General features: G+C 48.5%; 1 protein-coding gene across 10 annotated transcripts in view; it reads right to left on the bottom strand.

Annotated features, from left to right (window-relative positions):
* LOC144175856 (uncharacterized) overlaps positions 1-24,439 on the bottom strand; it is a 229,436-nt gene that overhangs the window by 70,306 nt on the left and 134,691 nt on the right. For all 10 annotated transcript variants that reach the window (XM_077704906.1, XM_077704915.1, XM_077704958.1 and 7 more), the window contains exons 18-25: positions 20,948-21,090; positions 20,821-20,882; positions 20,627-20,765; positions 20,305-20,550; positions 15,916-16,095; positions 13,077-13,194; positions 6,180-6,294; positions 5,987-6,092 (exon numbers count right to left, since the gene is read on the bottom strand). In XM_077704906.1, coding sequence (XP_077561032.1) covers positions 5,987-6,092; positions 6,180-6,294; positions 13,077-13,194; positions 15,916-16,095; positions 20,305-20,550; positions 20,627-20,765; positions 20,821-20,882; positions 20,948-21,090 — 1,109 coding nt within the window. The remainder of the gene's footprint in view (positions 1-5,986; positions 6,093-6,179; positions 6,295-13,076; positions 13,195-15,915; positions 16,096-20,304; positions 20,551-20,626; positions 20,766-20,820; positions 20,883-20,947; positions 21,091-24,439) is intronic.

The raw sequence follows: 24,439 nt of genomic DNA on the forward strand, positions 1-24,439 counted from the left end.
CGCTGCGAGCCCACTCTGCTGATGCGCGCGTCTCCCACTCTGCGGGCAAGCTATGCGCCGCCGCTGCTGCTCGTTTTCTTTTTCTTTTTCACTACAATCCTGGCTACGGGCCTGCGCAAAAGAAGGGGAACGGGAGCGGAGTAGGAAGCAACCAGCGAAGACAACAACTCCACGCTCATCAACAAATAATGACTTCCGATAATTATTTTTGTGTCGCACACTACGCACCAGCCATACGCAGCTTCGATGTATTTATGCAATTTCTCTACGCAAATTATTAAAATAATTATAAAATTAGATGGAGCACGGAATCACTCGTCTTAATTGTTACCTTTGGCTTTTTCTGTTTTGTTTTACAGTTAAACCTCGCTATAACGAAATTGAAGGGGTGCCGCGATTTGCTCGTTATAGCCAATATTTCGTTATAGCCGTAGCCGACATTTACTGCAAATATTACGCATTGTAGTTACCTAAAACAAAAAGCGGGCGAAATAGCATCTTGCTGCACGGCAATAGTCAGTAAAATAAACACATTCCGGAGGTAAAAAGGAAAAGTCACGAACCTACTTTATTGCAGTTCAAAACTCGTATTTCAAACAGACTTGGCTACGAAGAAGTCCGCAATTCCTGATGCGAGCGATGGCTCCCTCAGCTGCGGCCGCTACGTTCACGCCATCTTCGCCGCCCTCGTGCGCGCCGAAGTAGCGACGCAGCACATCCACCGCATGTAGTGCCTCCGACGCCGTCCTTAGCGCTTCTTTTCAAGCCATGTGCAACAGCGCTGACGATGGACTCTCGGTTGCTCACGATGGTAGACAGCGTACTCGTCCACACGTCAGTCTCTTGCCACCATGGAGGCTTGCCACCTTACCACGGAGTGCACCTTACCCTCCTTCACACCCGATGCGACGGCTTTTATCATAGCCATCTTCTGTTCAAGCGTGATAGCCTTTCGCTTTCGCTTCCCGTCTGTCGCACTCGTGTTGTTGGAATCACGCCGGCAGTACGATAAAAGATAGGGCTGAAGACTGCCGAAACCCACGCACACACAACTACGCAGTGACGTCGGCGATACGAACAGGGGAGGAGGAGGAAGGGGGGGAGAGGAAGGCGAAGCAACCGCGCACGCCGTGTGCATTGGGGTTCTTAACGGGCTAACCGCGGATAGTCCGCGGATTCCCCGAAGCCATAGGGATACGTGGGAAAATGGAACGTCGGACTGCTTCTCGGGGAGCCCGCGGTGAGTCCGACACTGTAAATCGAAGGGCCCCATTGTCTGCATGCCGTGCGCAGCGAGAGGAGGGTGGGGGCTTCGCGGGCGCAGCGTCCGCATGGCGCGCCAGCCAGCTTCGCGCGCGTGGCGGGAGTTTTGAACTGCTAATACAGTTGCCGCGTCACGCACTGTCTCAAATCCGCGTTGCGCAGTTGTAAAATTAGCTCAAAATTTGATTTCTCAACGAAATTTGTTCGTTATATCCCGCAACGGGGAAATTTTACCTCGTTAAAACGAGGTTTTCAATACATTGGTTTCTATGGGGACTTTCAAGGGGAATTACGATTTGCTTGTTATATCCATTATTTCGTTATAGCCAGTCTCGTTATAACGAGGTTTAACTGTATTTTAATTGGCCAGATTTATGGGAACACCCAAAGGCGGAGTAAGTTTCTGGGGAGAGAAATTTGACATCCACCTCAATGAAGCAATCAAATTTTCCTTTGCTTGTTTTGTTTTATTTACTTTTGTGGTCCTTCAGATCCTTCCCTCCCCCCGAACTGAAATCCTGAATACTCAGCTGCTTTGGGCACCCGCCACTGTGTGCAACAGATTAATCGCAGCACAATTTTACTAATCTCGCTCTCAACTCGATCGTAACTGATTCGTCTTTGCTAGTTTCAATGTTTCGGGTTCGTATACAGGTTAGTATACATTGCTTAAAGAATACTGTAATTGTCATAGGTTACTTATTAAAAATACCACAGCGGCTGTTAAGATACCATGCCGTAGAAAAAGCATTGGTGGATTACAGCCTGCGAACTGAAGGGTACGAGGCAGACTAGAAATTAGTTTATTCGGACAGTTCATTTGGAGCGCAAGATTCACAACCCAAGCCAGCTATCAGCTTCGTGATTTAACCCTGAACGTAAGGCAAGTATGAGCAGCACAAAGAGGCGGGTGCATCGTCATCCTCTGGCGTGGAGGCATTCTGGTACCACGCAGCGCCGACTGCTTGAAGCTATGCTCCGCCAAGTGTGTTAATTCTGACCACCAATTCAGGTCCAGCGACTGGCAGCAACACGTGAAAATTACATCAATTTGATAGGTTGTCTGAAACTATGATCGTTTGGCATGAGAGCCGTTTGATTATTCTTGTGTCTAATTCGTTGTAGACGTGCTATCGTGAAATGCGCATAACTTATGTAATTTTCCCTGCTCGTTGGACGGACAGAAGCAGTGGCTATGCACGTTCACTCTTTGTTTTCGTAGACATGTCCCCGAACGTTGCTACTGCGTACTAAATTTGAGGCTTTTTTATTGCTAGAGGTGGACGATTGGTCGATTAACCTTTCGATTAATCAAATGATGTTCTAGTCGCTATTATTTTGTTTAAATCAGTTAATTGGTTGAAGTCCAGGTGAGCCAAGTGCCAACGACGATCTGGATCCCTTGGAAGGGTGCCATGAGCAGAAATCCCTCCTTTCTGGAACTAGCACCCATTGTAAAAAAGGCTGCTGTGCGTCCCGCTGACCTCAACGCCACGCGAGCGTGCACATGTGTTGAACATACGATCGCGTGCTGCTGAACAGTACAGCCGGGATGACTGTCAGTAAGAAAAGAAACTCCCTGCTGTCAGATCGAATTGTCAGCGAATTTCTCGCCCTCTGCAACTGCATGGACGAGTTACCATTGATCGCATAAAATGACCTGTATTCAGTAGTATCGGCAATCCAATAGAAATAACCAAGAAAAATGGCCCCTTTTTAAGCCATTTTTAAATTAACACATCCGACTAATTGGTTAACTAATAGATTGTTCAACCAATTGAATTAAAATTTCTAATCGACGCCCAGTCCTATTTATTACATTATACTAAAACAATAATGTGCATGTGCATGTGCAAGTTATAATACTAAGTATTAACCACCTTTCGACGGTGGCCAGAAAAGCCCATTGGCAATCCCAGGGAGCGTATGAAAACACGATTGAATAATAAAATGTTGTTATTAATATTAATATAAGCATTATCGTCTAGTGCAATATCATTGTAATCCCTACAAAAACCTCCCACCTTTCTAGGGCGCACCCACAAATACACCCCTGATGACGCATAATTGGTCAATATCGTTTGTTGTCCGGCGTTGTCTGGCCCTGAGAAAAATTTCGTCAAAGTCCGGCGTCCAGCATGCAGGTTTTGCCACAATATATAACGGAGCTACTAAACTCTGCTCCGATATGCTCTCTGATAAATCCCACAAGCACGAACGCTGCGAAGACAGCCCGCACGCGCGTAAACAGCCTTTAAGGGGGGACGCGGCTTTCAACTTCGGAAAAATGACCAAAACATCGTTTTTTTGAAACCCACATATTCGGCTTCTATGTTTCCTATTCTATGCGTCTGCAAAGTTTTTAGGCTGAAAAGCGTCGCAAAGTGGCATAAAAAAATACTTTTGTCAGGCGCGGTGACAAACTATCAGCGCAAAAGGGCGAAAAAACGGCAATTTTCGTAGCGCTCTATCTCCGCACCGGTGCCACCGGGCGCGGCCATTTTGATATGGTTAGATCGGCCGAGCGATCGTCTTTCCGGTTCTGCTCGCCTCTTTTATCTTCGTTCATTCACAAACGCACAAACGGCAGAAAAGAAACGACGCACAAACGAAGCTAGAAATAGATGCTGAAGCGCTATTGGTCCTCGGTCGGGGCGCGGAACACCGACCCTCCTGATTGGATGTCACGGGCGCAATGCAAGATGGCGGCCGCCTGAGCTGCGTAGCGAGCGGGTTGAGTTCATTTTCGCCGCTTCACTCAGCCGAGTTTCTGTTCAATCTATGGCATTCAACACGGACGTTATCGCGGTGGGAATGCCGGAGATAACGAGCCAGATTACGGGAAGTTGTGTGGCTCGAAAGGAGGAGGTCATCGAACGCTTCGTGGTGCGCGTGACTCTACCGTCGCCAGACCCCGGAGGGTGACGCGGTGTGCGCGCTTGCAATAGCAGTTCGTGAAGTGAACTTTTGGTCGGGTTTGCGATGTTTACACGCTTAGTTATTGCTGTGTTTTGACTGTGGGCTCGCTAGCCTTGAGAAAGAAACGGTCGACGCGTCAAACGCTGCGGCGCGCACGGCATAGCCGACGCGCATTGGGGCAGCACATGACTGGGCAACCGGTTACGATTGAACGCCAGTAGTCGTAATTAATGCCTGCGTCGTTAGATTTAATCTTAAAAGCGACCTGACCAGCCATATCAGCTGTAATCAAAGTTCGATATGTCGCGGTAAGCGTGCGCTAAGATGCGCGCGAGCCATATCGCCTTTCTTGCGCAACGTTTCCCGTGCACTTGTAATTTTCATGCAAACAGGTTTGAGTTAGTAATATAGGAATAAAAATATGTTCTCTGCATTAAAAATGTACGTTTGTCGCAGCATTTAACAGTGATTTTTTAGTGAAATTATTGATTCCATTGCTCAGGGCATACTGGCTTTGCTGCGAGAAATATTGGATGCCTTGAATGTCAAAAGTAGTAAAAAAATATGCTCTTGCATTGAAGTTGGGAGTTATGCAGAATACTCTACCAAGCTTCAAAGTAGCTCATTTTCATCCTTGTGGTATGCAAACTTTTGGCAATGAACACCTGCACGTATGAGTACTAAGTTGCTGTGCCAGGCAAGATGATAAAACATAAAAAAAAGCCAAAAATGTTCAAATTTAAGTAAAAAAAATGCTTAACTTGTTGCCATGGTGACAACACTGCAAAAGGAGGCTGTTCAGTGCGATACAGCCAACCAGCTAACCTACTTTGCATTGAAAGCCCATTGAAACCTATCTCCCCCTTCATTTGATCTGCAAAGTGGGGTATGTACGCTTCACAGAGGAGCTGAAAATGATATTTTCTGGAAAGAGAAAGGCTGTGAAAGGCACTCCAATTTCAAGGCAAGGCATTCCAGAAGCCCCATGTTCAAAAGGACATGAAAGGCTACAACCGTGACGACTTTTGATAAGTGAAACCTATGTTGCAACTTTGGAAGCCGTTTTCTCAAAACAGTTTTTTTTGCCACCTGTGTCGCTTGTACCAGGGATTTCTTTGTGACCGCTGGGTCTATTTTGATTCCGTTTCTTGCATTACATTCCTTGATGAACAGTTCAGGTCGTGACACTCTTGGTTTTCGAGATTTGTTTTTTATGATTTTTTTATTCACATAATCGTTCACAGTCAACGTGCCTATTGCACATTAACCTCTAAAAAAATGAAAACTAAAAAACATTGTGTTGTAAAAAAAAAATTCTAAAACTGTCACGACCTCGTCCATTCATTTGGGAATGCAAAGCACTTCGAACAAATTTTCTATCATGTTTTATAAGCCGCTCAAGCTCGGTACAAGCGGAACAGAAAGAAAATTTAATACATAAAAAAGTTTTCAGAATATTAGCTTGAAATTTTTATGGTGTTATCACGGAAGCATTTCCAGTTGCTGTGCCAATTTTCATCGAAATCCACAAAGAAATAAAAAAGTTGATTTTGAAAGCCACGTCCCCCCTTAAATGCAAGCGCGCAAGGACCAGGCAAGGGTAGGCTCCCGCAGCCCCCACGCGGAGAGCGGCAGAACTTTACGTCGACACTGGTCTGCATTGTTCTCGCCGGCGCTGCAAAGGCCGTATCAACACGGTGCGCGCCGCCGCTCTAGCCCGGCCATGGTTGTGGCAATGATGTAGCCCCTCCCTTTCCCCACTTTGAAAGCAAAGAAACCATCTACCCAGCAGGAGAGGGCTTGCCTGCAAGTGGGGCAGCATGTAGTCGGGGCTGGCCAGGGACTGGGAGTACTCGTAGATCTCGGTGCACTGGATCGCCTCGTTGGAGGCAAACTCCTCAAAGGGCAACCTGGGAAGGAGAAGGACAGCGGTTCACAGGGGGGTGTGCATGCGCGCAGGCTAAGAGGAGGAGGAGGAACAGCAGCGAGAGACGCACGCTTGGTGGTTGGATCCCAGCAGCACCAGCTTGGCCGCCTTGCAGGCATACGAGCCAAATTCCACCTGGGACATGAGGTAGCAGAAGTGCGCCGCTGGCAGGCAGCCCCGGCTCGCTGCACAATGGAGGATCACACCATGCTGGGTGAATGGACAGCGCTAAACAGACCTCGTTCACAAGAACAGAATGCAATGAGTGAACTTCAGCTGGCCTCAAACCCACTCAAGTGAAATGCATACAGCAACCACGCAGGTCAGCTGGCCACTGTCCCCAGCCCAGCCTTCGGGGAAGGGCACATTTTATTCCGCACTCCTCGCCCGCCAAGCTGCATCCATCGAGTAAACTCAAAGCCTCTCTCTAGGGTGCCTTGATGCATGTGCGCTCCTCTGAGGACATCGACAGCCGCCGTTACGCCACAGCTGGGTAGCATGCGAAGGCGGTGCACGGATACTTTCGGAAACATGCACATGTTCGCAAGCTTTTTAAAGGGGTCCTGAAATACCTTCCACTGATGCATGGATGTACATGTAACCAAATAAAGCAATGTATTAGCAATCTTATCCCGCAAGAATTTTGTTAAAGCGATGAGTATTAGCTGAGAAATCGTAAATCAAAAACCGTGTATTATCGTCGTGCCGCATCTGCTTCCTCCTCTCAACTTTTTCTCCGCTGTTGAAGGCGCGCGAGCCTTCCCTCCCATGATGCTGCGCTCCTCAGAGGTGACGTACTTCCGCTATTGCGCCCCTCAGACTACCGTCTGCTACGGGCAAGCTCTTTCTCGGCCTTTTCATCTTTGTTGACACCATGGATCCCACACTCCACTCAAGGCTGGAAACGCGAGCAAAAAACCTGGGCGCGTGTGTGCAGCCTGGCCTAGCCCTTTCGCGGTGTATGTTGCTGCAGTTGCTATCAGCGGCACGTGACTTTTTATCGGCGGCGAACTCGCAGCCGCACGGGGAGGATCGTGCGCTCGTTCTCTTTGATGCACCGCGCACTGCTTATCCAAAAAGCCCGTCTCAGATGTAGCCCCGCTGGTGCCGAGTCTTATTTTGGGACGGTGGTAATTCCTACCGGCGGCATGTGAAAAACACATTTTTACCCGCCGCGGTGGCTCAGCGGCTAAGGCATTGCGCTGCTGACCACGAGATCGCGGGTTCGATTCCCGGCCGTGGCGGCCGCCTTTCTGATGGAGGCGAAAAGCAAAACCGCCCGTGTGATCGAGATTTTGGCACACGTTAAAGATCCCCAGGTGGTCAAAATTGATCCGGAGCCCTCCACTACGGCGCGCCTCATCGCCTGCGTTGCGTCAGCGCGTTATACCAATCAATTGATTGATTGTGGGGTTTAACGCGCCGACGCAACGCAGGCGATGAGGCGCGCCGTAGTGGAGGGCTTATCTTTTGGCTTATCATGGTGTGGATTATCTTTCTCGAGCGACGTACGACTCAACCTAGCATGGGGTATGTGCAGTGTGCGTGGCTAAAAGCCTTCTCGGTTTGCGCACCAGTGTGACTTGCTGTTCGTCCCCACAAACCGCGTGCGAGGTGAATGCCCAATTTACGATGGGCAGGAGGAGGCAACTGATCATCTGTCAATCGCGGTTCAGACTTGCAACGCATGTTGTGACGTTGTGTTCGTTCGACACGCATCTCTGGATTGTTTTGAAGTTGAATAAAATGCATGCGTCAAACCCGGGCATTCGGCTCAGGGTGTCCTCTGTGATTTCACGAAAGAAGGGCCACGGGGCTTCAACGCTTTCTGCATAGAACGTACTCAGGTAAGAGAATATCCATGTCGTGTTATGGCCTTGTTGCATTCAATACAAACGATTAAGCGTTTGTTTACACTTGTTTCATTTGTTGTAAAATGTCCCAGCACTCCGGCACTCCGCTGGCAGATCAGCCAGCGAGCCGACGCTGCGCAGACGACACATCTCTTTGCCGGAAATACGCGAAAAAGCCGCCTGATAGCAGGACGTCTACCTCATGACATAGACCTGGGAATCGATGACGTAGACATGTGAAGATGGCGGCGTCCAAAAACGCGCAGGGAAGGGTGAGAAAAGAATGACAAGCTTTGCAACAAAACAGTGAGCTTTCCGCTGCACGTAAAAGAGATACTTGGCACAGATGACGTTGACGACCCAATCTAACGATTGCGCTAGTTCATTTAGTGTGCTCAAAATGCCTTTCAGGGCCCCTTTAAAGCAAAAGGTTTCTTAGTGGGACCGATGGCGTCCTGCCAAAAAACTAATGCATTCCCCCATAGACCGGCTAGTCAACTGAAAAACTCTGATAAGATCTCTGGACACACGGCACGTGCGTGAAACCAGGCTTCCATTGTGTCAAAACAGTTACTTGAAAATCGCGAAAAAGGAACGGTTCTAGATAAGACAATACATGCAATCCATTGTAAAGAAGGAATGCAACAGTATACCTTTACCTCATAAACCATGTATCAGTATACATTTAGATCGTTCGTAGATACGTTTACTTGGTGCACAAAAACCATTGCATGGGTTCGTTCTGCATTTGCGATTTTGGCTCTTTGAAGGTTTGACGATCGATTGAATGCACTTTCAGTGAAGGTTGGATGCACTTTTAGCGAAGGTTTTGGCGCACTTTTGGCGTTACAAACCTTTTGCGCTTCTCTCAACTTTGTTTAGAAAGGGATTGTAATTTTTTTTTTTCTCCCCTAAAGTTTGGACAGCATTTAGTACTGTTGCTGCCTAAATGCTTATTAAGGGACCGAAGTACTCCACATAAGTTGACATCCTGTACATGTGGTATGCACTGGAGGCTGACAGACTTCGTTATGTTCAAAAAGAATCAAATGGCCCGTTTTCGATAAGTCTAAACCCTTACCCATTTTCCTTGTGAGCTCTGCATTCCAGATATGCTAATGATCATTTAACCCTTTGATGCCCAGTGTTGCTCCGGAGCAACAACTCAAACAATAATTTTTTTCTCCTGCACTTGGTGGTTTTTTCGACATTTAACAAAGGACCCCGGACCTTTAACAAAGACAAAGGACCCCGGACCTTTAAAGGGACACTGAAGTGAATTTGTCAAGCTCCCGTTTTTGCTTGCACTGCGTAGACTGGCTCAAATTAGCACACTTTTCATCGTTTATCCGGTTGACAAATCGGTAATTATTTTACAAAGCGCGAAAGAAGAAAAACTACCATGCGCGGTTTGCGGCGGCCGCACCAACTAAGGCTGTGACGTTGAGAGGAGGGGCGCCGTGATTGGACGATGCCCAAGGTTAGCAATCACACAAGTTTCGGTTTCGGTTTCGGTTCTGTAAAACATAACCAATGGCTTTGTTGGATGGGCATTCTCAATATCTCAGTAATCATCGTACCGCGCTTCTGCCATGTTGTCGGCTGTAAAATGCACAAGATAAGCCTCCCAGGACGGCTTGTAGTCGTAGCATTCACTAGCCGAGACCTACGCAGTGCATGAACGCCCTCCGCGTACCCGAAGACGCCCAAATGTCATGCGCTTTTCGCCCATATTTGGAGCTTGCCTCCCTCATGCCTGTATCGTAAAAAGCGTGTTCGCACCAGGCCAAGGGTCTGTTCATTCTGGCCTGTGCCCACTGCCTGCAAGCAGTCGGTGCTTATGGCAACAGCACGCCAACGAGAACTCGCTAGCGCGCCAGTGCCAGCCTGCGCGCGTTTTGTGAACTAGTTCGTGTAGCCATGAACGTTGCGGCCCCAAAAAAGGTGAACTCAACATAGAAAACATCGGCGGAAAACAAAAAAGTTAACTTACAAAAAAAAAAAAAAAGCACGTACCCGCGGGGATTCGAACTCGTGACTCGCAAAACATTCGCCGAGAATTCCCAGCGCCTCAGACCGCTAGGCCACGGAGCGGGACGCCAATGCCTTGCTAATATAGAGTATATATTGTACAACCGGTTTACACTTTTATTTAGTTTTGGCATTTCAAGCCGCTTAGGTGACTATTTGTTGTACTGCGATCGTGCAGTAAGCGTCGCCCGAGTTTCCACAGTAGCTCACGTCTAGCAATTGCATTTCGTAGACGGAAAAGCGTTCGCAGATGCGTAGTCGTGCTGCTGACCGCTGTGCTTGTTCGCCCAGCGCAAAAACGTGCTTCCCGCGCCCTAGTTTTACGCTGTACGGTAAAAATATCAGTTGATTTTATTTGCTTAGTACCTATACTGACTTCGCTGACTCTTCTCCCGCCTTCAAGAGGCCTTATATTTTCCTACTGGCGTACCAGTCAGCGAAGCGTCGCATGTGCAGCGCTTGTGTGAAGCGACCTTGACTTGGAGCTAGATACAGTGTACAAACAAACCAAGTAAAGAAAGGCACATTCTTCCATTCACAAACGTGTCCTGGCTTCGTTAACTAAGCGAACGAATTGCGACCAAGCAATTTTTTTTAACCTCCTTGATTGCGACGACCCGCCGGCGGCCGGCGGACGAAACGCTGGGCCGACTGGCTCTGTCGGCCGGGGAGCCGTGCAGTAGCGCAGCCGTGGCGCCGCCAATTGCCAGCTCATCCCCTCCTGACGTCACACGAAAACGCCACAGAAAATGGGCGAGCGTAAAGAGAGGAGGACAGCGTTTTCGAATTAGTTTTTCTACTAAATAAAATCGCGTAAACGTGCCTAGAGTGGTCGAAACATGGCCTGGGGACTGCGGACTACAATTTGCGCTAGTAATCCCGCAATGTTTACATATCACTTCAGTGTCCCTTTAAGGGGGCTCACGGGTCTTTGGAGCCGAAAAATCGCGAAAAAACCCATTTTTCAATTTAGCGATATTCGCGTTCGCGAAGTCATTTTCTACCTCTTGGTAAAGTTTTGATGCCCAAATCCACGTAGTTATTTAGAAAATGACGAATAACGGTACGTTTCAAGCTGTAAAATGACGCTAAGCGGCGTCGAAAACGCCGATTTTGAGCGGCGCGCCGTCCTTGAACGACGCGGCGTAGAGCTGCCATGTTGGTAGCGTTCGAAAGCGCCTTCTTTCTTCTTTTTTTTCTACTCGGGCGGCGCGCTAGACTCCGCTTTGTTAGCCGGGAAAATGAACAAAACAAAACGTCAAATGCGCCTTTACTATTGGTCCCTGCTCGTCACGTGGTGAAACGGGCGCTCCTCATTGGCCCTAGTCATCAGGCGCGGCCATTTTTTTCAACTTGAACGCGGCCATTTTGGAAAAGCCGTCGGACGGGAAGCATGGCAAAACCGTACCGAAAGTTCCGCAGCGCTCACAAATTCGGCAAAAAACGCAAAAAGGTACGCTGCAAGCAAGCTGAACGCCTTCGGGAACCTTCAACAGGCGTCGCAACCAACCATCAACCCGCGGCAGATGAAGCGGCGGCTCTCAACGCGACCGTCGGCGGAGCGGCGGCCCTCGGCGCGACCGCCGGCTGTTCGATTGATTCTGGTGAAAGCGGCCGGCAGCAGCGAACGCGGCTTGACACGACGTTTATGACTCCTGACGATCGTCAACGACTTCATGAGCGAGCCGAGGTGATAACAGCCGGCTTATCGTCTGTATCGGCAACGCCGGTATCGGGCACAGAGCGCAAGCTGCGGACTCTCCGTAGCAGTGATAACACCGAGCCGTCGGCATCGGCGCCGACTTACACGATAGTTGACTTGTCGGCTATCAACAGACTTCTGGAGTTTGTTGATCAACAACAAAAATTACTCCCCAGGAGCATTTTGATGCTTTTGGCTGCATTCCTTGATGTGTATGTATGTAAATAAAGTATTCACAACATTGCATTTCGTTTTTTGCGATTTTCTCAGTTCGACTTTTTTTGCCTTGGAGCAGTCGTTTGACAACCTTATCTCCACTAATACTGATCAGATTTTGGTCATTCTTGTATTTTTTAGTGACTGAATAGCTGGTGAGTGCAACTAGACCATTAGATAATGCGCTATGCATCAAGATATTTTTTATTATCAAAAGTAATTAGACTAAAAAAATGGTAGTTTTTGAACACTAACTTTTCACATTCATAACTTTTGAACTAGCAGAGAGAGGAACATGCGGCTGCTTTTATTGCACTCACGAGTTCTTCCTCAATTCACCAGCATGAAATTTATAGCCACCAAGAAAACTATTTTTTCTAAAAACTTGGCAAAAGCTGTAAACAATAAAAGTAGCCTAAAATTAAAACATTGCACTTTGTGCAAAAACTGGTGTCAGATTTGAAATCAGCATAGCATAATACATAAACCTACAAATTTTCATGGCAATAGCTCAAATAATAAAAATTTTAGCTCTAAGACCCATGTGTCCCCTTAAAGAAGAGAGGGCAGCACGTACCTCCGTGTGCTAAAAAAAAGTAATGTTTACGCGTGTTAACTCACATCGAGCCCGGGTGGCTCAATGGGCTAGTGACAGCTAAGCGAAATTGTGCAATTTCGTTATTATTACAAATGATAGCAATACAAACTTTACGTTATTGTCTTCACCTGGACCATAAATCATGGTGATCAAGGTAGCTCTCTTGTTCAAGGAATATATGGGCAGCCAGTGCCACGTGCTTCCCAGTGCCCAGTATGTCCTAGTGTCTGTCCTACTGAACCAAATTTTTTTCTGACTTCATATTTGTGATGTCTCACACTCTTAACAAAATAATAAAGTCCTGGGCCTCAAAGGGTTAAAGAACTTGTATACATGTACCTTAACGCACAAATTTCAGTGTTGCGAAGCTACCAAAGCCCAATGATGGTGGCTTATTTCAAAACGTTTACACAAGGGCAACAGAAAAACGATGGATGATGCCTGCAAGTGTCCCCTGTGCTGCACACTATGTCCTCATGCCAAAGCCAGGCGTGGCCACGGAGCAGAGCCTTCATGGCCTGCACGGCTCACAGCCAACAAACAGGTGCCAATCGGAAGGGTCCTCACCGAGCACGTCGCCCAGGGTGGTGATGCTCCGAGCGTCCACCTCAGGCCGAGAGGACGGGTTCGACAGGATCATGGCCAGGTGCGGCCTCCAGTCCCCCCACTTGGCGTCCGCTATGCACTGCGCACGACCAAAACCACCCGAGGCAGCTCATTAAGACTAGGCCACCGTGGCACAGCCAGCACAGGTAGCCCAACACTAGCGCCCACTCCCTATCCGCCCCAAGGTTCGTACGTGCTTCAAAGGCAAAAAATCAAGGATTTTCAGGGACTTTCAAGGACCAGACAATGCATTTTCAAGGACTCCATCTAATGGTTTATCTGGGATCATTTATAATATAACTTTTTCAACACAATGCAAAAGTTGTTTATTGCACAATACCTAAGAACATCAGTTCAAAGAAGTGTAACGAGTTGTTGAAAGCACCCCAGCTTTTTTTTTGGTTGGTGCTTAGTAGTTTTTTTTTGTTTTTCCTATTTTTTTCAGGCGGTTTTGTTTCACAATGCATGCCATGTTGCTTGTATCACATGCTTTGTCAGCAAGAGTGTCAGCTAAGATAATAAATAAGCAACTGTTGCACTCATGTTGTGAATCTCCTCTTCGAGAATACGTCTTTTTGTCTGCTTTTTTTTGCAAGCTGCTCTGTTTTTGAGATTCAAGATTTTGGAACATTGATTTGTTTCGATATAAGTCATAATTAGTGCATTCGACCAGCAGGACGACGCAAGTCGCATTTCTATATCTCCCGCTGAGCGGACCAAAAATATCATGGCAGATTGTATCAGGGCAAGTTGAATTCACAAGTTCCTGCTCCTAATATTGCCTTGTTCTCAACAAAAATTCGCTAAATATGTTGTAACTTTGTGCAATAACACTGAGACTGGATAAGGGCCACCAAGCTCAAGTCGTAGCCACCAAAAATAAAATTTGCACTTTTAAACGCAACTTGGCAGCTTTTTCTCTAACAAAGTGCAACGCGGCTTCCAAGTGTTTGATTTTTGCACTAAGGGGATGCAGAGTACAACAGAAATTGCGATAGTGCATGCGACACTTGTTAAAAAAATTGTTCATGCCAACTCAGTATTCTGCTTTTAGTATTCGTTTTTTGAAAGTCGCGTGAAGACACTGGGATGAGGGTACAACATTTGATACCGTATTTACTCGCATAATCCTCGCACTTTTTTTTCCGGAAAAGTCAGTGCAACATTAGGGGTGCAAGAGTTATGCAGAAAAAAAAAAAAAAAAAAAAATCCGGTGCACAGTGTTGCCAATTTGCTTTCTGCCAGTCCCGCTAAATGTAGCGGTCGTTTTTTGTATAGGTAAGCTCAGTGTTGCCAACAGCAATTTCTTTTTATTTTATTATTTACAACGTAAACAGTCTGCCGTCGATCAGCGATCATAAAATTGCCGCCTTTGCTTTCTGGCGCGCGCCCTATCTCGTCGTCGTGTGTGCGTGCCCTACTCCAGTAACGCACGTTGAAGTCGGTGACGCCGAAGTGCCTGCCTGCGGCACGGTTGCCGTGTTCGATCGCGTACTCTTTCGCTTTCAATTTGAAAGCGGCAGTGTAGCTGGCATTCCTCCCCATGGCGAAGCGGCACCAAGCACAAAATAATTAGATCAAAAAGTTCTCAAAACGGCAGCGAGCTATCCACCACAGACGCGAGTGACTCACTGATTGCTGTCGCTCAACGGCGGGACCACGACGGCGACACGACGACACGACAGCGGGCTGCGCGAACACCGTCTAGTTGCGCGCACGCGAAAATACGCGAAACCGGCTCAAGTACAGTGCGAGTAGCGTGTTAGGGCGCCTGTTAGGGAGTAGCCATGCAGGTTGTTAGGGCGCCTGGATGGCCTTGGATACACAGCGCTCTCCGCCGAACGGAGAAGCGGCGGGGGAGGGCGCGCGTTGAAGAGCGCGTGCACCATGCGGGTTTCGCAAGCAGGCAACTTTCGCCACTGCAAAGTTGGGGGTGCGAGGATTATGCGAGGAACCAAAAAATTCAAGTTTTGGTGGTTCACATTAGGGGTGCGAGGATTACGCGAGTGCGAGGATTACGCGAGTAAATACGGTAGCTTCATTTGATAGCCACTTGATGGCTTCACCTGTCCTCAGTGACAATCACCAGGATTGGTGGGCGTTTAGTTGAATCCTGCAGATATAGTGGCGCAGCAAAACGTTCGCAGTTATTCACTTCAAAGGCGTTCGAGAGGCAGGTGGAGCACAGGTATCGTACCTTGCTGTATAATGTGCCCACATGCTAGAGCGTTAAAATGTGCTCGCACAATAAATGCACCCTCACATTGGTTCCCCTCTGCAGAAAGAACGCAGCCCCCCCTTCCAACCCCAAAAATGTAGCGAGAATGCCCAGACTGCAGCCGGGTTGCTAGTAGTTGTCAAAAGGAGTCCCACACATTCCAGTCCCCGTGAATGCAGTGCAACGTGTCAGGTGCAACGTGATTTTATCAGGTGCAACGTGATGTGCAAAAAAAAGGTCAAAACTGTTGAAGATGACTGCTTACACCTGCAAGCAAACAAATGGTACTGTGAGTGCAAGATATTCAGCCCAACGAACACAACAAAGTCAGTGGAACCTCTCTTGCGACATTCGCTACTCTCACAATACAAAACGACAAAATGGGCTGGCGCGAGGCAACGGATAAAATAAAGCCATGGCTGCAGACGTGGATTTAGTCGTAATGACGACAAAAGGAATTCCCGCCTCTCCTTCATCCCTGTACCATCCCTGTCCTGTAATGCGACCCAACCAGACCGCACTGTACTACAACACGGCCGCTGCTCAGAGGGGACTGCCCTGAGCCAGAAGAGCACTACTCACAGTGACGGCGGCCGGCTGGCGGCCAGAGAGGTGCTGGTACAGCGTCTGCAGGGGGTCGTTGATGGCCAGGGCGTTGGTGAAGCAGGTCATGATGCCCGCGTACGTGCGCGTGTCCATCTTGGCCGCCAGGGAGAGTGCGTGGCCCCACAGGCCGCACTTGACCGCCCAGTCCAGGGCATCCTGCATGCGGGAAGCTGCCCTGTCGGCCCTGTGCACCTCCTTTGGAAAACTGCCCCTCAAGAGTACAGTTTTATGACTAACACTGTTTCCTCTATTGTGCCTCCAAAAATAATTACCTCTGATTAAGTTGAGAACTAATTGACTGACTCAAAAAATAATGGCATATTTGAAATCAGTGGGGGAAAAGCAGCAAGACTGACCAGTTTTAGAGTTTGCTTAAAAATTGAGAAATTGTTTTAACTCTTTCACGACGGCGCCATAGGCAATCGGAAGCCGGCGTCCGATGATTTTAAATCTCCCGCAAAATCTGAAACCCGCGCTCCACAGACAACTATCGCCATCTGGTGTGTTCATTGGCAACCTCTCTTTCAATTTCGGTTTCGTTTGTTTATGTGTCTCGTGTGGTGGCGGCGTAGCAAGAGTAATTTGAACCGAAGGGGCAGCGGAGGAGGAGGAAAAATGGCGTTCGGTTCGCGCCGCGCTCCGCACAGTCGGACTGCTGTAGCAAGCACTTCGGCTGCTCCTGCTGTCGATTTTTCTGATTCCAGCAGCAGTGAGGGATCAAGCAATGATGTGGGATCTTCAGATTTCAGTTAGGAAGACGAAGCTCCGGTTCAGGTGCCTCGAACTTCAACAAGCGCTGGCAGGTAATTTCGTTGTGACTCCGCGCTGTATTTATAAACAAAACGTGCTTCTTATCTGACGACTGCGGTTTTGATTTTGTGTTTAGGGTCTCGAGAACGTACGGGCGGGATATTTTGCCAAATGCACCGCGCCGTATCGCGCTATCACCTTCAAGATAACCTTGCGCTCGTGTCAGATTAGCGCTGCAGGGTTCAGGTGCGATGCTTGTCGAGAGCGCTCGATTTTTTTTTCTTGTTTTTTACCACCGAACTGATAAGGATTTTGTGCGAGGTCACAAAAGAGTATACCGTAATTACCTGATTCTAACGCGCACCCAATTTTCCTGACAAAAAACCGAAAAAACTTGCACCTCCGATTGTAACGCACATGGAACTGTGTGAGCAAGAAAAACAAATGCGATAGAAACGGGTGATTTATTTCCCGAAGTAATCTCACTCATCTCACTCCTCGTCGCTCTCCGCTGACCACAAGATCTCGTCCTCGGTGCCGTCAAGCACGTTCGCGATGCCACACTTCTGAACGAACGTTCAACCATGGTCGATGGGATCGTGGCCCACGGCTCACACGCCCATCCCGCGAGCTTCTCCAGAGGCGCACGCTTCAGCCGACCGCTCGTTTTGAACACGTGAGAGCCGCTGCTGCCATTGCTGTTATCAAGCGCGCAAGTGGAACGATCTGACTATTTGTATGAACTCCGATGGAAAAGCCTAGGCGCCTATGCTTCCTGCGTGCGAAAAATTGTTGCTAAAAGCTTCAGCGCCATCTTGACATGGCGATGGTGATGGGTGGGACGAAATTTTCGCTGTTTCGGTTTCGGTTTCGTATCCGATTCTAACGCGCATGTGATTTTTCGACCTATTTTTCCGGAAAAAAAGTGCGTGTTAGAATCAGGTAAGTACGGTACTTGGATGCACATTTTACATAGACTCACTCACCCTTGAGTGCCCTCGCGGCGTGGCACAGCCGTCAGTTGCGCTAGGTTGACGGGCCCTCAAAAATCCAAAACTTGGTGTAGACTGTTGATTTATATATTGAATCATAGCCAAGGAACGTAGGAACAATTTGTATATCTTAAAATACCTGAAATAATTTTTAGTCTCGGTGAAAGTGCCGATTTGTGTTTTTAGTATACTTTTCTTGGGGGCTTTTTTCTGATTACTTGACAAATAAACTGTAAGTAATTGTACTTTTAACAAAACTGATGCTTTGTGTTTGGAAGAGCAATCTATAAGCTACAATTTCATGCATAGCAAGATTACGTGTGTCCAGTAGCTCAAGAGAAAAAAAACGTTTTGTGGAAGCACTTAAAATCGGCCGTTTTTCCGCCGTAACGAAAGAGTTAAGAGCCATGTCCCCTGTTTAAGGTACATTGAAGACAAAACCGAAGTTGTTCTAGAGATTGGCATCCCCAGAAAACGAATATACCAGTCTCTGGGTCAGTACTTTGAAAATAATCACGCAAATAATAAAAAAAAAATAAAGCTATCGGCCGCCCAGCAGAGCTGACGTCAACAGCGACTGAGTGGATGTGCCAAGAGTCACGTGACAAACAACCGAACGAGAAGCACGCACACGAGCTCTCAAGGAAACACAAAATCTCTCTTTGTACATTCACTTTCATAAGACAGAAACAATTATATATGTACAGGTATAATTCGAGCCATGCCAACATTTACAAGCTGCCAAGCCGCGGCGCCGGTGGTGGTTGCGATGTTCATTGCAGGTTCGGCAAAGTCACATGTCGGTTATCTGCTTGTTTACATCATGGCGGCCAGTAGCGCGTCTGCCTTCAACAGTTCCGCTTTTCGGTGAACAGTAATTTGCATCTGATAGAACAACTGTTTTGCTCCCTCACATAGTGCTGTCTGCCCAAATGAAGTTTCGCACCCAGGCCGGAAGCGGCCAAAGCTGTGTGTGTGTTGTGGTCGCGTTTGCTTCGCAATGCAATTCAACGGCATGCTCCTGTGGGTGGAACTGTGCTTACTAAGTTGGAATTATCTTTAGCGACGATTCAAACCCACACCGGGTACGTAGAGTGTGCACGAGTTTTTTTAAAAACCTTCTCGGCTTCTGATGGAGTGAAGTGACTCGTTCACCCCCCCCCCTAAAGCACAAGAAGCGAGTGCTACCCTTATGACGAACAGGAGGCGATCGATCGCCTGTTAATTTCGCGCTTCCGCCTCAAAGCGCATGCCGTGACAATGTATTTGTTTGACATCATATCTTGATTGTCTTGAAGTTGAATAAAATGTGTCAGACTGGGTCTTTTGATTCAGGGCTCTGCGTGCTGCTATGCTTCCACTACGACGTGTACTTAGGTTAGATGATACCTGTATCATGTTATGCACATTTTTCATTCCCTACTGGCACCAAGGTGTTTGCTAGTAGTGGTTTAGGCACTCGGAAAAGCTCTGGGCACACTTCTGGCAGATGGGCTAATAGGCAGCTCGCTTCGCACAACATTCAACAGATGGCACAATAAGCGTTACCATATCAAGACGGAAAAAAATTTCGCGTTGCACGCTGTTACAAGTTTAACTAACAGATGGTGCCACGTTATTAAGCCGAGTGCAATGAAGCAACTAAAACCTGACTATCCATAACGAGAATGCAAATCAAAAGAGCACCCCAGTCGTCATTCTCGCTGTGGTTGCCCTGACTGCTAGACATGTTGTAGGTAAAGTACAAAGCCGCGGGGCACATTCACATTGTTTAACCGCCATCTCGTGTCCCGTACGGCACCAAGATTGACGCACAGAGTGTGGCAGGTAATGCAAGTGTGGGGTGGGCAAGTTGTTTTGTCTTGTGTTTTGTCACAGCCAGCAGCTCCTGCGGCCACGATGGCTCGCTTGGTCGGTTTTAGTTTTCCTGCTAGACCACACCGCTGTCTCGCTCGCTTCTGGCAACCGTTGAGGTCACACAAAACATCATGAAATGGCAGGAGGAATGAACTGCGTTTTTCAATTGCTAATTTCTCTGCAATTAAAGCATCTTTCGCTGCCGAATAAACGCTGAGACGGCTTTGGGGCAGTTGAACTTTTGTCTTAGCCCAACTTGCTATTTGCCTTGAGTATCCCTTTAAGAATAAAGAAATGTTGGGACGAGGAGGCGAAGCGGTAGAAAAGATGGAAAAAATGCCGGTTTATTCTTACCAGGGTCTGCCGCATGAAGCGTACCACATGCACTCGAGTGTTGCATCATCGGGGTTTTTAATGCATTATTTCTATGGGGAGTTTGCCGTCGCAAGAAGCGGGTCATCATAAGACCGGGGAAAGTATCATCAGGGTTCCACAGTAGGTGTATTTTTTTGAGAGTTGGATATAGCCGGGTTTAACAATATTTGCACGTCCGTAAAATCACAGCACTGCCGGGCTGGCTGTCAACTTTGCTGACGGCAAACTACGCAAGTACACGGAAGGTTAGGGACACAACTCAAAGGCCACTCAGTGCGCTCTCTCCAAGCACATAATGGAATGGAAGACACGCTAGGAGAGAGGAGCGGCAGGGTCGACCATTTATTTCTGCGCAAACAGCACCCTTGAGTGAAAAACCAAAGGGGCTCACCTTCTTGTGGCCAAAGAGCAGAAACTCTCGGAACTTGGCGAGCGCGCGGCTCGAGCCTGTGGCCCCGAGCTGCGCCCGGTCAGTGACCACGATGCCCTCGTCGGGCGAGGGGCTGCTGCCGTCCTCGCCCCCCTCGGGCGAGGTCACCTCGCTCCCTTCACCCCCGGGCCGGTTCACTGGGGCGGCCGGCTCCACGTCCACCCGGCCACGCATCAGCAGCTCAGCAATGTCTGAGCCGGACACAAACTGCAACCCCAGGAAGGCAATGTGCTTGGGTGTGCAGACAATGAAAGCCCCCGAGGGGCCCAAGGGCGGCACATACCCCATTCTGCCGAAGCATGAGCACGAGCAGCTCCCACAGCAGGATGTGCGACGACCGGTCAGGCAGGCTGGGGTTTGCAGAAAAGGACTCGATCTTCTGTGTGCAGAACTGGATCACGTCGTTCTTGTGCGTCAAGGACCTGCACATTTCCCGTCAGTTGCCGCGCGGTCCCACCAACCAAGGGGACGGCTCACCTGATCAGGGGTCCCGGGAATGCTTGCAGCTGGCGGAATTGCGGGTCCTTCTGGAACAAATGCTGCACGACGAGAGAGAGAGACGGGCTGACTCGTGGGCTGCATTACCAGCATGCCAGACGCATACCTTCAGGCTGTGCAGCTCGATGGGTGGGGGCAGGCTCTCGCCGCTGACAGCGGGCACCAGCTTCAGCAGCCCACTGACGCCACAGAAGCGGGCCAGGGGGTGCGGCCGCGAGAACTTCTTCACCTCTTCCGGCTCGGGCACCACTGCGCGGGGGGAAGCGGGCCACTGGCCACACCACACACACTCCAAAGCAGGGCTGCACCGCTGCTCACTTCTCTTCGTAGCTACTTATCAACTAGGCTGCACAACCAACTCAGTTTCCCCAACAAGTTTCTGCGGCGGCGTGTATATTGCTTCCAGGCGTCACATTGGCGAGGCATCACTGCTTCATCTGTTTTCCTCGATATCCCGATTATTTGTTACAAGTTCGCGATAAATTAAATTTGGTGTCTGGGACAAAGTCTTTTTGATGAACCAGGCTTGTATTCTGCCTTCAAGGGCCATATGATAAAATTTGCGCTTCAGGCTTCCGGCTGCAAGTAGGTCTTCGTTATACCGAGGGTCGGCACGTACAGGGTCAGATGCATGGGAGTGTCGCATAAAATGCGCATTAATTCGACACAAACAGTGACTAAATGCACATATGTTGGACACAGCAAGCACATACAGTGACTGACCGCACACTGAAGCACCAGTGACTGACCACACGGTGAAGAAGCAGTCATGACTGACTGCTCACCTGACCGCACACTGAAGCATTTGTGATGCAAACATGCCTTCCCGGCAGTTCCTGGCCAAGGCAGCATGAAGGGAATGTGTTCCACAGTGCACACAACATGCCTGCTATGGGTAGGCTGGCTACCCACCTCAGGAAAGCACATACAGTCTAATCCCGCTACAACGAAGTCCGCTTTAACGAAATTTCCGCTTCAACGAAATATTTCCAATTCCCCGTCAGCTAGCCATAGAAGTCAATGCAACAAAGTACTCGCCACAACGAACCATTTGTCTGGCTTGCTTTCGCTTCAACGAAATTTTCGATGACTCGGGCTGGGTTTGAACAATTAATTTACAATACAATATGCATAGCGCCAGCTATCTGTAACTTTTCATACATTCAGGACGCGTAGTTTCACCGAAAACATGCACGGTGCGCCCACACTGCCACCCAAAACAAAAACAAATTCAGGTGGACGCCATTGTTTGCTGATGATAACGATGTGGCTGGCTATCTGTGCGTGAGGCACAGCACCGGTTCGCCAAGCCAGAGCTATAGCCAATCCAAACCTTGGCCAATCCGTATCCAGTTGAAAAAATTGCGCGAATGTGCACTGCTGCTAGCACAGCGCCGTCATGTATCTGTTATGAGTAGTTGACCTTGCAGTTTTCCTTCTATAATTCTTCAAAGTCAAAAGCAAAAATAATGCTTTAGTGTTTCATCATCATCATCATCACCACCACCAGCCTATCTACGTGCACTGCAGGGCAAAGGCCTCTCCCATAATTCTCCAATTACCTCGGTCCTGTGCCAACTGTGACCAATTTATCCCCGCAAACTTCTTGATCTCATCTGCCCATCTAACTTTCTGCCGCCCCCTGCAACGCTTGCCTTTTCTAGGGATCCACTCTGTTACCCTTAATGACCAGCGGTTATCTTGCCTTTGCATTACATGCCCTGCCCACGTCCATTTCTTCTTCTTGATTTCTACCAATACGTCTTTAACACCAGTTTGCTCCCTGACCCACTCCGCTCTCTTGTTTAGTCTTGATCAAGCGTCATCCTATCTTAGTAGCGAGCACGCGGTTGCTTTAAATGCTAGTGCGCACGGCTTGCCCGCCATGGTCAGTTGCTGCTGTGCCTAGTCAGAGGATAAGATAACGACGCTGTTCCTGCAACAAGCGAGAGAGGGGCTTCCAACCGCCTAGCAGCTATCTGCAAGTTATCAGCTCGGTGGAAACGCCTTGTTGTACAGCAATACGCTTTGAAAGCCTGCATTTCTGCATTTCTTCGCCTCTCCCCTCCTCCTCAGAATCGCGCTCTTCTTTTGAATGCGCGTCACTCCTTTTTCTGAATATTGTATATGCTGCCAATGATGCGGAAATATCCGCGGTCATTTTTCTTGTGCTTCCGTGCGTGTTGGGGCAGATTTTGCCTAAACGAATTTTCGCTTCAACGAATTTTTTTGCACGTCCAGTCAATTTCGTTGTAGCGGGATTCGACTGTAGCCGCTGTCATCGTGGCTACAACTTTTGAATATCCATCCCTTTCACTTGTGATAGAGAGTACAAACTTGCCAGCAGGCTGCCTAAGCCACAGTGCATGCAAGAACAGCGTCAAACAATGTCAGAAAAGCAAAGTAGGCGGAAGCTCACCGAACCTTGCAAAAAGCAAAATGTGGCACCAGTGAGGTAAAATGCAAAGCCAACATGTCACTTCCTTTTCATTCCCATGTTCCAAAATGCCTCACTGGCACAGCTCTTCTCGTTACAGCCGGCAGCTGAATGGTTAGTGCACCCCTTCCAGTGATGACAATAGCTACACTCATCATCAACGCATAAAAGCAAGGTTACGTGGCCATTAGCAAGGACTTGAAAATGACAACCTCAGCTCAAGCAAAGCTGAGCCTGAATGGGCACAGCACTGAGGTATCCGAGCACACACTGGGATGGCTGCCGCAGAAACACTGCGCGTACTTGGAATGCTGTTTCCATGAACTGTGCTTCAGCAAAATCACGCCCGCCTTTTTACCAGCTCTCCTCCCATCCCACCTCTACTGTTACCGTGTGTACTCAAATCTTCTAACGCGCATTCGTGAAAAGCCCCTCATGAATGCAAGAACTTCACTTATTAGCGTGCTAGGGCAGCTCTTTTCACTCACTGCATAGCAAAGTGCTAATAAAATCGCCCAACCAAACTCAAACCACAAAAAAAAAAAAAAAAAAAAAAATTAGCGAGAGGCTGTAACAGAGCGACGGCCCTCTGTAGGAAGGGGCACACTGCACAGTAAACCCTGATTTTATGTCCCCCAGTTTTACAACCTGCCCTGCCACCCCGCCATCGCTCCTCACCCAGGAGCTTTCCCCCTTTCCCCCACACCTTTTAAGAGTAGTGTGCACGCTTCATGGGGGACTGAGAGAAGGGATCACGAGGGAGGCGTGGGTATTCCGCCCCCTGGTCACCACTTGTTCGGGATGGAGCCTTTTACCCCAGTTGGACGCGCGGCTAAGCCTATTTGGCCTACCTTGCTGGCAGCTCACATGTGGCCCTCAGCCACCGCCACCCGTTTGGGCCGGGCCCTGAGACTCATGTCGGCACAGTGTAGTTCTTGGACCTGTCACAGTGATCAGTATACACTGTACCGCTCGGCTAATAAATGTGGTTCGTCCTGACCCTTTGGAGCCTTCTGTCGCTTTGTTAGTAAGTCAAACTCGTCGTGGCATCCCTCAAGACACTGCCAACTGCTTGGGGCATTTTGCAGTGTAGCTATTAAACCCCTCTCAATCCCACATTGGCGCCCTACACAATATCGACACTGCCACAGAACAGGCCCT

The sequence above is a fragment of the Haemaphysalis longicornis genome, unplaced genomic scaffold (genome assembly GCF_048455015.1).
Source record: "Haemaphysalis longicornis isolate Haplotype H1 unplaced genomic scaffold, Haemaphysalis longicornis Haplotype H1 scaffold_1, whole genome shotgun sequence".
In the NCBI taxonomy this organism is placed as follows: Eukaryota; Metazoa; Arthropoda; class Arachnida; order Ixodida; family Ixodidae; genus Haemaphysalis; species Haemaphysalis longicornis.